This window comes from Muntiacus reevesi, chromosome X (assembly GCF_963930625.1).
Source record: "Muntiacus reevesi chromosome X, mMunRee1.1, whole genome shotgun sequence".
NCBI lineage: Eukaryota > Metazoa > Chordata > Mammalia > Artiodactyla > Cervidae > Muntiacus > Muntiacus reevesi.
In genome coordinates, this window is record NC_089271.1 from 36972781 (window position 1) to 36985797 (window position 13017).

Here is a 13017-nt window from a genome sequence, read left to right on the forward strand (position 1 = left end):
AATGGGCACTCACAGAAGGTTCTAGCTTGAGCCTCTGCTTCCCTCTGTTCTTACAAAGAGAGGAAAAAAAAAAAGCCAAGAAGCAGTCATCTTACCTCTTACTTTAACTCGAAATTTGCAAGTGCCCTTGTTCTCGGCTCTGTCATAGACTGTGTACTGGATCTTGTGGTCTCCTTCTGGAAAATGCGAGCCTGGGGGTGGGCCTTTTAGAATAACACTTAAAGGGGGAAAAATCAGAAACACCAAAGATGATCGCTGTAGGCCCTAACAACAATCAGGCTATGATGGCCTAAGGATCAAAGAGGACCATCATGAGTGTTTGTTGAGCACCCATTCTGTTCAAGATACAGAGACTCCAAGGGACTGCCTATGGCCAGTTTTACTAGTTTAATTCTCACAGAAGAGAATTTTCTGAGCTTTACTCTGTTTTGGAAGTGCAGTTTGGGACCAGAAAATGGAAGTCCCCAGTTTCTGGGAAGATCAGACTGGTTTTTCATGTTGGGATGTAGAACAGAGGATGGGAGACGCTAAGAACCCAGAGCCCAAGTCTTCCTTACTTTGGTCCAAGGGAGACCTGAACTGCCGCCTGATTGGGAGGATGAGGGAATTTTCTTTGAGGGAAATCATTTGAGAGGGTAGTCCCAGAAGTCACTGGCAATTTGGGCCTGCAGGGGGCGCTAGAACTTTCTTTGCTTTTTTTTTTTATCTCGGTGACGACCTTTCCTGAACAAAAGGCACATTCACTGTGATTTTCATGGTGATCATAATAATAACTCGAGTTGTTATTATCTTTATTATTAGTATTATTATAATAATTATTATTCTTTGTGCTGTGTGTGCTGAGTCACTCAGTCATGTCTGACTCTTTGCAACCCCATGAACTGTAGCTTGCCCGGCTCCTCTCTCTCTGGGGATTCTCCAGGCAAGCATACTGGCGTGGCTTGCCATTCCCTCTTCCAGGGGATCTTCCCAACCCAGGGATTGAACCCAGTTTCCCGTATTGCAGGCAGATTCTTTACCTTCTGAGCTACCAGGGAAGCCCAGTATATAAACCTTACACATGTCTGGCATGGTTCTACACATTATATATATATATATATATATATATATATATATACACACACACACACACACACACACACATATAGAGTAGTTTATTTAATCCTCTCAACAACTCTATGACATAGGCGTTATTATATCCATTTCACAGATGAGGAAACTGAGTCACCAAAAGATCAAGGAACCCACCCAAGGTCACAGAGCAAGGGTGACTCCCACATCTTTCTTCCCAGTTGTCTGATAAGAATATCAGTAGGTACAATATGATCAATTGTTTTTCAATAGATAATTTCCCTTCTCTCTACACGTCTGAGGAATGAAAAGAATATTGACTGACAATGTGCGTGTGAAATTCTCACTGTCACCACTGAGGAGAACCTTCCACACGGGTGGACGAGGCAGTTGTTTACAAGTATGCAGTGAGGGGTGTTACGAGAGCGCCAGGCATCCCTGCATTACAGACGCATCACACTGGGCCTTAGGTGCTTTAGGGTCCTCATCAGCAAGCACACTTCAAACAGACTTCAAACATGAGTGGCCACTCACCTCTTGGAGACTCTCTTTCATGTGTGACATGCAAATAACAGTCATAGGGCATAAATATGGGAGCAAGCAGGAAGCACTTTTCTCAGCACCTAACACTAGAACCTTCCCCTCCAGAAGGGGACTACAGAACAGAAGCTTGCAAAAGACACGAGGAAAAGAAGAGAAATGCCAGAGAAGCAAGGAGGTCAAGCAAGAGCTGAAAAGGGGGAAAAGACAGCCTTATTTGAACTCCTCATTCTGCTCCACACCTCTGATGGCTCTGGGCTGTAGAATTTAGGAAGCCAATAGCTGTTCTGAACAGACGGTTCAGGTTACTAAGATGCTCTTTCAAAATGTCACATTTCTAACTGTAACACACAGATTACCACAAAAATGCCAAGGTGAATATCCTTGCTAGATAACTAGAGTCATCTGATGACCTGACATTGTGTGTATATTATACCAGATTGCAATAGCAATCGCAGTTGTGAGAATCTAAGAATCTGTTATGGGCTAGGGGCAGAGCCAGGCATCCTGCCGGGTCCCAAAAGATTCAACAATTGGTAAAAGCCAATCCCTGACGACATCAAGGGTGGCTCAGGTGTAAAGAACCTAGGTGGCTCAGGGGTAAAGAACCTGCCTGCCTGCCTGCCAATGTAGGAGACCTGGGTTTGATCCCTCCCTGGGTCAGGAAGATCCCTTGGAGGAAGAAATGGCAACCTACTCCAATATTCTCCCTGGAGACTCCCATGGCCAGAGGAGCCTGGCAGGCTAAAGTCCATGGGGTCACAAAGAGTTGGACATGACTGAGCACACACACATGACGCATGACATGGTTGTATCAACTGTGACTTATATTTTTAATCCCCATTGCCTAAAGTTTCTCCTTAAGGGGTGGCAGATGTATGTGACAGGAAATAAATAATTTCTTAATACTCACACTTTATCTTTGAGGAATTACAAGGGGAAACATAACAAATATGATCTAAGCTAGATGGTGGGAAAAATTATCAGGCTGTCAGAACAAAATGTCCTAGGGGTGAAAGACTGAGCCTCTTCCTAGAAGAAAATGTTTGTTATGGCTAATAATGGCTTAGAAACATATTCTCTTGCCCAGCCTGGGTTGACAGAATTCTAGAAAGCCTTGCCCTGCTGTATGGCTCACCAGGGGTAAGTCAGAGGTGTTCTTTGTCCACAGATGGAAACTCGGTGGGGAGGTCTAATAGGAGCGTGTACTCTAGGCATGGATGTGAACATACTACTTCATATCTGAAGAAGTGGCCTCCAGGGAACATGATGGCCTATCCATAGCCGCAGGGACACGGGCGCAGCTGCTAGATTAGAATAACATGTGGCTGAACTTCACTGAAGGGAACCACCCATTTTTAAAGATTTTGGGGATGTATTTCAAACTCTTTGTGCAGTTGGTCCTGGAGAAGGGGGTTGGGGTGGGGAAGAAGGCAGAAGGACTCCTTCTCTTTTATTTACAAGTGGTTTAAGTGTTTAATGGTCATATATTAAAAAATTAAAAATCAAAAGTTGTGAAAGAAACAGGTGCCAAAACACAAGAGATTTTGGAGTTCTGCTCTAAAACATACTCCCCGAGCACAAGGGGGCGACGCTGAGCTCCACCTGGGAGACAGGTTCCCAGGGAGGCAGTGGCTTAGGAAGGCCTGGGTAGAGGGCCTAGCAGACAATGGCAGTGAGTCTTTCCGTGAATTAACCACTTGGCTTCCTCTTCCTCCTTCTGTCCCTTTTCCTCCCTTCTCCCCACCACTCCTTCTGACTTCCTTTCTTTCCTTCAACAAACAGTTACTAAGTAGCAACTATGTGCTAGGCATGGTTCTGGGCACTAAGGATATGGCTGCAAACATACTGTAGTTGAGACAGGCAATAAACAAATACATAAGTGAAGAATGTAGTATGCCAGACAGTGAAGAAAAATAAATTAATGAGGTGTGGCTGAAAGAGTGCTGTTCCGAGTCCAAAAGCATACACTGACCAGCAGATACACACTTCCTTATTCTTGGTAGTGAACTTCTCACATAAACAGGCAACCTCATTCCAGCTGCCAAGTTGCACTTACTCAGTGAGAATGCCATCTGCTGTGTCTCTTCCCTCGGGTGTCTCCCAGGACACTCGGGCTGTCAGCTTGTTGGGTTCTGCAATGCGTTCCTTCACACTTGGACACTTGATTCTAGGAGGTTCGAGGTCTGAAAATATAATCAGAATATTCTCACCATCATCAGGAAATATCAACCTGGGGTTCGACACCCAACCCACCATTGGACATGCCCAAAGCTCTGTGCTGAGTTGTGTCTGACTCTTTGTGACCCCATGGACTGTAGCTCACCAGGCTCCTCTGTCCATGAGATTTCCCAGAGGAAGAATACTAAAATGGGTTGCCATTTCCTTCTCCAGGGGATCTTCCTGACCTGGGATTGGACCCTTGTCTCTTGTATCTCCTGCATTGGCAGGCAGGTTCTTTACCACTGCATCATCTTTGTGGCTGCCCAAAGCTCTAGGTGCTCCCTATTTTTGAAGGGTTTCTTCACCCCTTCTGTATTTATCTTCTTTCCCTTCATCTTGCCCCTTCTTGTCTGCCGAGTTTGACTTTTTATTTTGTATTGGGATATGCATGTGTGTTCAGTCGCTTCAGTCATGTCCTACTGCTTGCGACCCTATGGACTGTAGCTCATCAGGATCCTTTGTCTATGGGAGTCTCCAGACAAGAATATGGAGTGGGTTGCCATGCCCTCCTCCAGGGGATCTTACCAACCCAGGGATCAAACCCGAGGCCTCCTGCGTCTTCTGCATCACAGGTGGGTTCTTTACCACTCAGCCACCAGGGAAGCCCGTATTGGGGTATAGCCGATTAACAATGATTGTGATAGTTACAGGCACATAGCAGAGTGACTCAGCTGTGTGTGTGTGTGTGTGTGTGTGTGTGTACACATATATACATATCCATTCTACCCCATTCTCCCCTCCGACCCAGGCTGCCACATCACACTAAGCAGAGTTTCCAGTGATATGCCTGCTGAGTTTTAAAGACTGTGTGAGTACTTACCTGTGTATGGCTAAACCAGCAATCAACTGGCCTTGCTAGTGTCTTGTAGGGTAATTTATCAGGTACAGCAACTTCTTCCCCACGCTTCCAAGCTCTGCCTGTTGACTTGGCAACATAGCATTTACCCAACTAGAAATCATTCAGCCATAGTGAGTCCTTCCTGCTTTAAAGACAGTATCATCAGATACTAGAGAAAAGTGCCTTAGGTATCATCTAGTTTGATTCAATTCAAGGCAACAAATCTTTAATGAGGACCAGCCTTCCCCAAGGCATCATTTCAGCTGCTGGGCTTGGGCATGCAAAGGCAAGAGAATCATGTTATTCTCAGAGTTGACAGTCTGTTGAGGGGATTATGTCACCATATGTGAAATATGACACGAGGTAGAAAATTAACACTGCTCTAGACTACATAAAAGTAAATGCTATGGAGGCTTACAGGAGTTACCCAATGCTCTCATTTTACAGATCAGGAAACTGAGCCTCAGACAGCATAAGTGATCTATTTAAGGTCAGGCATGGAAATAATGAGAATGTGAATTATAACCCAAATTAGAGCACTTATTCTTAGAACAGACTTCCTTGGTGACTCAGAGGGTAAAGAATCTTCCTGCAATGCAGTAGACCCAGGTTCAGTCCCTGGGTTGGGAAGATCCCCTGGAGAAGGGAATGGCAACCTACTCCAGTATTCTTGCCTGGAGAATTCCATGGATAGAGGAGCCTGGTGAGCTGCAGTCCAAGAGGTCGCAGAGAGTCAGACATGACTGAGTGACTAACACATGCACACACAACGTGAAATCACAAGAAGGGGGAATTCAAACTTTTGCAAGCTCTACTTGATGATTTTCAACAGGCAGAGAATGTATTTTTAAGAGGGCAGAGTAAATTAACATTTTGATTTGCGTTATTTTACATGTCAACTGGTAATTGTTTATTTTTTTTTTTCCATTTATTTTTATTAGTTGGAGGCTAATTACTTTACAATATTGTAGTGGTTTTGGCCATACATTGACATGAATCAGCCATGGATTTACATGTGTTCCCCATCCCGATCACCCCTCCCACCTCCCTCCCCATCCCATCCCTCTGGGTCTTCCCAGTGCACCAGCCCTGAGCACTTGTCTCATGCATCCAGCCTGGGCTGGTGATCTGTTTCACCCTTGATAGTATACTTGTTTCAATGCTGTTCTCTCAGAACATCCCACCCTCACCATATGACCCAGCAATCCCACTCCTGGGCATACACACCAGATCTGAAAGAGACACGTGCACCCCAATGTTCATCGCAGCACTGTTTATAATAGCCAGGACATGGAAGCAACCTAGATGTTCATCAGCAGACGAATGGATAAGGAAGCTGTGGTACATATACACCATGGAATATTACTCAGCCATTAAAAAGAATTCATTTGAATCAGTTCTAATGAGATGGATGAAACTGGAGCCCGTTATACAAAGTAAGCCAGAAAGATAAAGAACATTACAGCATACTAATGCATACATATGGTAAGTGTTTAAATACTACTATAGCCTGAATGAAAATGAAATGTCCTTTGATTCTGAATCACAAACATTTCTGAGAGACTAAATGCACCAAGTCAAGTCTTCATACACTTTCTCTTGTGTCTTGTCCAATAACTGTCATTTTATTTAGGGAAAGAAATCACAAATAATTTGTTAAACAGTAGTGTCTTCAGCGATCCAAATTCATTTTCATTCAATGCCATGCCTCAGTGGAGTGTGAATTTACAGCCATAATATGCTAATCCTAAAGTGAATAACTATATTTTATTAAATCTAAGTTACCAATTGTGAGATGCATGCTAATTTCAGGGATAGTAACTGTGAAAAAAAAAATGCTTCTTAGAACTCATAGTTTATCAACGAGATGGTGAGATGAAGGCTGCTTTAAATGAGTTAGAGGTGTCTATTTTCAGTTGCTAAGATGTTAAAAACAGTCCTTTTTTGTTTTTACTACGATAGGTAATAGAAGACATACTTTTATAGTTCAGATGAACTATTTTTCAGCTTTGGGAGAATCAGAAAGATATGTATATAATACCTGCCCCCTGCTGGTCAAATATAGTCAGCAAGCTCATAATAGAAAGCATATTTATTTTTTAAAAAATTGAAGCCAAGGGACTCCCCTGGCGGTCCATGGTTAGGACTCTGTGCTTCCACTGCATGGGGTGCAGGTTCAATCCCTGATCAGGGGACTAGGATCTCACATGCTGCATGGCATGGGCAAAAATATTTTTTAAAAGAGGGGGGTGTGAAAATGAATTATATATCAATTAAAAATGCTGTACTGTGGCCCAGGGGTAAAGAACCTGCCTGCCAATGCAGGAGACACAGATTTGATCCCTGGATCAGGAAGATCCCCTGGAGAAGGAAACGGCAACCCACTTTAGTATTCTTGCCTGGGAAATCCCAAGGACAGAGGAGCCTGATGGGCTACAGCCCATGGGGTTGCAAAAGAGTCAGGCATGACAGAGCGACTGAATAATACTGAATCTAGAAAAAAAATTAAAGCCATAAAGGAGGGGAGGAGGAAGGGAAATAGATTTCAATATAAAATTACTTAGTGTTACCATATTTTCTTGGAGCAACACTGTCAGAGTGAAAAGATATTCTTACCCTTTGTGTCATGTAAACTAAACATCTGGATGATATGCTGGATTGTTTTCCCTATGAACTAGACATATTGACACTGAGCAAACACAGCTCCAAATTAGGTTATCTGGGTGAATAGTCTCAGAGCTTCCCAAAGCCAGTTTCTGACAGCTAACAATGATCAGTTGAATTTGGCCTACTTTTTCTTGTTCTTCCAAACAAGAACCAAGAGGAAATAAAGCACTAACGATAATAACTAATATTTGTTTACTGACCCTCCCTGCATTATTTCACTGAATTCTCGCCACCAACCACTAGACTAAATCTTGTTGTTATCATCCCCATTTATAGTCTGGGAAGCCTTTCCTCTCTTTGGGAACTTCTTTGCGGTCTAGGATTTTAAGACATGATCACATATTTTTAAATTTTAATCAGTCGAAGACTTCTGTGTGTCTGCCTGCTACTGAGCTAGTTATTTCCCTCCATCCTCTGCATACACATTCTTTCCTGGTCATCACATCCAACTTCCCCATAAATCCTGGAAAAGTGGCAGCAGAGCGGACCCCTGTCAGATTCTCAAGCATCAGGCCCTCTTTTTCAGCTGATGAGACTAGCTGGCCTGCCCTCCAGCAGATGCTCCAGAAACTGAAGCCTATTATTACATAGCTATGGCCATCACTGCTATTTCTACATTATTATAAATTTCCATGAATGAAATAAACAAAGTTACTGTAGAAACCTGATCACAATTCCTTGTTGAGTCAGAGCACCAACAGGGCCAGTTACGGTGTGGCAACCCGGCAACTCTCATGAACATCTTGGCCTCTGCCCCACTCACTGGAGACATCTGACAAACTGTCCCCTGCCTCTGTGCTCTAGTTTCTTCTCTGCATATAAAATACCAGAAACAAACATGTCGCACTGTGTCAACCTCTGTTTATCTGTGAAGCTATACTACATACTTGGGAATATTTACTATGTCTAACCAGATAGATGGTGGGAATAAAAAAAGAGGGTGAGGGCTTCCGTGGTGGTCCAATGGTTAAGAATTTGCCTGCCAATGCAGAAGACACATGTTTGATCACTGGTCCAGGAAGATTCCCCATGCCATGGAGCAAGTAAACCCATGTGCCACAACTCCGGAGCCTGTGCTCCAGAGCCCAGGAGCCGCAACTACTGAAGCCCATTCACCCTAGACCCTGTGCTCTACAACAAGAGAAGCTACCAGGATGAGAAACCCGCGCATCACAAGTAGAGAGTATCTCCCATTCTCTGCAAGTGGAGAAAAGCCCATGTATGTCTATTTCTTCAGAAGAAAAGAAGTTTTTCTGGGCCTGTGACCCTCCAGAAAGAAGATTTGATTCCAAGCCTTGTTTCAAGTTATCTATGACCATGGGATGGGTTCCACCAATGAGCTGTGAGAAAAAGTGACATGTGCAACTTCTGGGTTGTGCTTTAAAAAAGTATGTGTGTGTTTGGGGCGGGAGGTACTCTCTTCTTTCTTTTTCCTCCACCCTGGTTTGAATGTGTATGAAGTGGTGAGCTGTGAACAGCCATCTTTGATTACAGATGAAAGCTGCAAGTTGAGAGTGAAAGAACAAATGAGGAGGAGGTTGGGTCTAGGACACTGCCTGGATATTTATATGAGAATGGAAGTTCTAACTTGTTTAAAGTATTATGATTTTGGCTTTATTAATATACCTGGAAATAGGATATAAGCAACCACACATGTTTTTTTCAAATTTGGTATGACATCTTCCAAGATGTACTTCACTAATGATTTCTAAGCTCTGATTTCTAACAAAGAATACTCTGGTGAATTTCCTGGGAAGGTGGCTACCCATAATCCCCTTATATACATGCAGTTCCTCCTACCAACAATAAAATGGGAAAGATTAGAGTCCCTTCAAGAAAATAAAGGGAACATTTCATGCTAAGATGGACACAATAAAGGACAGAAATGGCAAGGAACTATCAGAAGCAGAAGAGATTAAGAAGAGGTGGTAAGAATACACAGAAGAACTATACAAAAAAGGTCTTACTGACCCAGATATCCATGATGATGTGATCACTTGCCTAGAGCCAGACATCCTGGAGTGTGAAGTCAGGTGGTCTTTGGAAGCATTACTAGGAACAAAGTTACTGGAGGTGACAGAATTCCAGCTGAGCTATTTAAAATCCTAAAACATGATGCTGTGAAAGTGCTGAACTCAATATGTCAGCAAATTTGGAAAACTCAGCAGTGGCCACAGGACTAAAAATTGTCAGTTTTCATTCCAATTCCAAAGATGAGCAATGCCAACAAATATTCAAAATACTGCACAATCATGCTCATTTCACATTCTAGGCAAGGTAATGCTCAAAATACTTCAAGCTAGGCTTCAACAGTACATGAACCAAGAACTTCCAGATGTAAGCTGGATTTAGAAAAGGCAGAGGAACCAGAGATCAAATTGCCAACATCTGTTGGATCATAGAAAAAGCAAGGGAATTCCATAAAAACATCTACTTATGTTTCACTGACTACAGAAAACCCTTTGACTGTGTGAATCACAGCAAACTGGGGAAAATTCTTAAAGATATGAAATACCAGACCACCTTAACTGCCTCCTGATAAACCTGTATGCAGATCAAGAAGCAACAGTCAGAAGCAAGAGGTAGAAGAACTGGACATTGAACAATGGACTGATTCCAAATTGGGAAAGGAGTACATCAAGGTTGTATATTGTCACCCTGCTTATTTAACTTATATGCAAAGTACTTCATGTGAAATGCCAGGCTGGGTGAAGCACAAGCTGGCATCAAGATTGCAGGGAGAAAAAAAAAAACAAAAAAAGATTGCAGGGAGAAATATCAATAACCTCAGATATGTAGATGACACCACCCTTATGGCAGAAAGTGAAGAGGAACTAAAGAGCCTCTTGATGAAGGTGAAAGAGGAGAGTAAAATAGCTGACTTAAAACTCAACATTCAAAAAACTAAGATCATGGCATCCGGTCTCATCACTTCATGGCAAATAGATGGAGGAAAAAATGGAAACAGAGACAGACTTAATTTTCTTGGGCTCCAAAATCACTGCGGATGGTGACTGCAGCCTCAAAATTAAAAGATGCATGCTCCTTGGAAGAAAAGCTATGACCAACCTAGACAGCATATTAAAAAGCAGAGACATCACTTTGCCAACAAAGTTTCATCTAGTCAAAGTTATGGTTTTTCCAGTAGTCATGTACGGATGTGAGAGCTGGATCATAAAGATGGCTGAGGGCCGAAGAATTGATGCTTTCAAACTGTGGTGTTGGAGAAGACTTGAGAGTCCCTTGGACTGCAAGGAGATCAAACCAGTCAATCTTAAAGGATATCAATCCTGAATATTCATTGGAAGGACTGATGCTGAAGCTACAATAGTTTGGCTACCTGATGTGAACAGCTGATTCATTGGAAAAGACCCTGATGCTGGGAAAGACTGAAGGCAGAAGCAGAAGGGGCAACAGAGGATGAGATGGTTGGATGGCATCACTGATGCAATAGACATGAACTTGGGCAAACTCCAGGAGAAGGTGGGGGACAAGGAGGCCTGGCAGGCTGCAGTCCATGGGGTTGCAAAGAGTTGGACACAACTGAGCAACTGAACAACAGCAACCTTCTACCAAGAGGTAAAGTCTGCCTCCCCTCCATCTGAATCTGTGCCTGGCTTGTAACTTGCTTTGACTGACAGAATGCAAGGGAAGTGATTCTTTGCCAATCCCAGGCATAGGCCCTTAAACAGTCTGGCACCGTCTGTGTTTACCAGCTCAGAAGCCAGCTGCCATCTAAAAAAGCCCAATTATCTGACTTGAGATGCCAAGTGGAGAAGATGAGAAATGAAGGGAGAGAGAAAAAAGGGACTCAAATGTTAGCCAGTACAGGGACCTCTGAGTGAGATGCTGCACACAGGAGTGAAGCCATCTTGGATCCTCCAGCCCCAGACATTGGCCATGACTATGTGCAACAAAGGTGAGCTGTCTCCACCAAGCCCTGCCCAAATTGCCAACCCAAACAACCATGAGCCATAACATGGTTGACGGAAGCCACTAAGTTCTGGGTGATTGGTTGTGCAGCAATAGATTACTGACACAAACATAAAATAGTTGGAGGTTGTTGATGGAGGGAAGAAGTGGTCATTTCCTGGCACAGAGAGAGAGTGACTAACCAAGCCAGAACAAACCTGGCCACTGAAAACTTCCCTCATTGCTTGCTTCCCCCAGCTAGATTGTAATCCATGTGCATGTCCCTGAACAGAGTTCCCACTTCTTTGGCACCATATGAGATATGAGGAAACTTTCCCAATGGACCAAAGAGTTGAGAAGCAAAGAATTCCACAATTGGAAGTCACTATCTTCATCAGAAAGATGCCAAACTAAAAATTCATTGGGGATATACTACAGTGGTGCAATAACAGTTTACCTGTTTGTGCTAAAAATCATGCCAGTTTAAAAAATGGAGCAGTATCTCGGACTTCCAAGGTGGTAGCGTAACCACTGGAGACTTCAAGTTTCCAATGCAGGGGACGCGGGTTCGATCCCTGATCAGAGAGCTAGATTCTGCATGCCCTGGTTGGGCAAATTCTACATGCCATGCAGTGGGGCCAAAAAAAAAAGTGGAGTAGTATCTCAATCAAGCAACTTGTTGCAAAGCTGAAACTAGCTTCCTGAAAGTTTATAAAACAATGTATATTTGTCAACCTGGGAAAATTTTGTATGATTTTAGAGCATTTACAGCAATGCCCTGATACATTTATTCTCAGCCCCACGACGTTTGTATCCTCAACTGAATCTCTAGAAATAATACCATTCTGCCCAGTAAACTTCCTTGTGGGTCACTGGGTCAACCGAGCTGTCAGATAATTGGGAAGCTGGAAAAGTAGTCCATCAATTTGCATATCTAAAACTGCAGAGATTTTTTTTTTATTCCAGACTTCTCCAACTATTCTATTCACAGGAAATATAAAACAAGCAGAGAGTAATTTCAGGAAGCAAGATGGTTTGTACATGGTCTTTTGTTAAAACATCTCAATGGGGCTCCCTGTGTATCTGAAGATACTTGCTCTGTTTTCATTGTCCATGGGTTTTAAATTTACTTGAATTTTTTTTCTCTTCCTGTTGGCCTAGGGAAAAGTGTTGGTCCAAAGGAGAGGACCTGTAATTATAACTGTCCATTGTTATATCTACATGCCAATGTAACCGGAAAGGACTAAAAATGGAAAGAAAGAAAAAAATATACCCCAAAACAATAGTTGTTACAGTCTATGGGTTTGGTTTTTCATATATATATCTATCAATGGAAGTTGTGGCTCTCTAAATATTTTACCCTCCTGCAATTTGCAGTATGTTTTTTTCTTCCTCCTACACTGACTTATTTCTATCTATATCTGTTTTTGAAATAACCATGGACATTGAGTCTACTGCCAGAGTGTAGGCTGCCTAAGAGAATGAATTTTGACTTGTGGTCCTAGAATGAATTTTGACTTGTGGTCCTTTCAAATTAGCCAGACCACAGAACTGACCACCTCAGCATCAAAAGCCAGCCCAGGGTTCTCTCCTCCCTCCAGATCTGAAGGAGAACTGAGAGGATTTCCTTAGCATTCAACACAGCTGGACCTAGAGCCATTGCTCAAGGCAGTGTAGAAATCTGAGAATTCCTTGGCCACCATGTGTCAGCTCCTAAACTAGGCTGAGGCTCCAAGCTGTGCTCACAGACCCCCGAGCCCTGCCAA

General features: G+C 43.0%; 1 protein-coding gene across 2 annotated transcripts in view; it reads right to left on the reverse strand.

Annotated features, from left to right (window-relative positions):
* SRPX (sushi repeat containing protein X-linked) overlaps positions 1-13017 on the reverse strand; it is a 138465-nt gene that overhangs the window by 47660 nt on the left and 77788 nt on the right. For both annotated transcript variants that reach the window (XM_065915539.1, XM_065915540.1), the window contains 2 exons: positions 3671-3797; positions 96-217 (listed from right to left, as the gene is read on the reverse strand). In XM_065915539.1, the coding sequence (XP_065771611.1) occupies positions 96-217; positions 3671-3797 (249 nt within the window). The remainder of the gene's footprint in view (positions 1-95; positions 218-3670; positions 3798-13017) is intronic.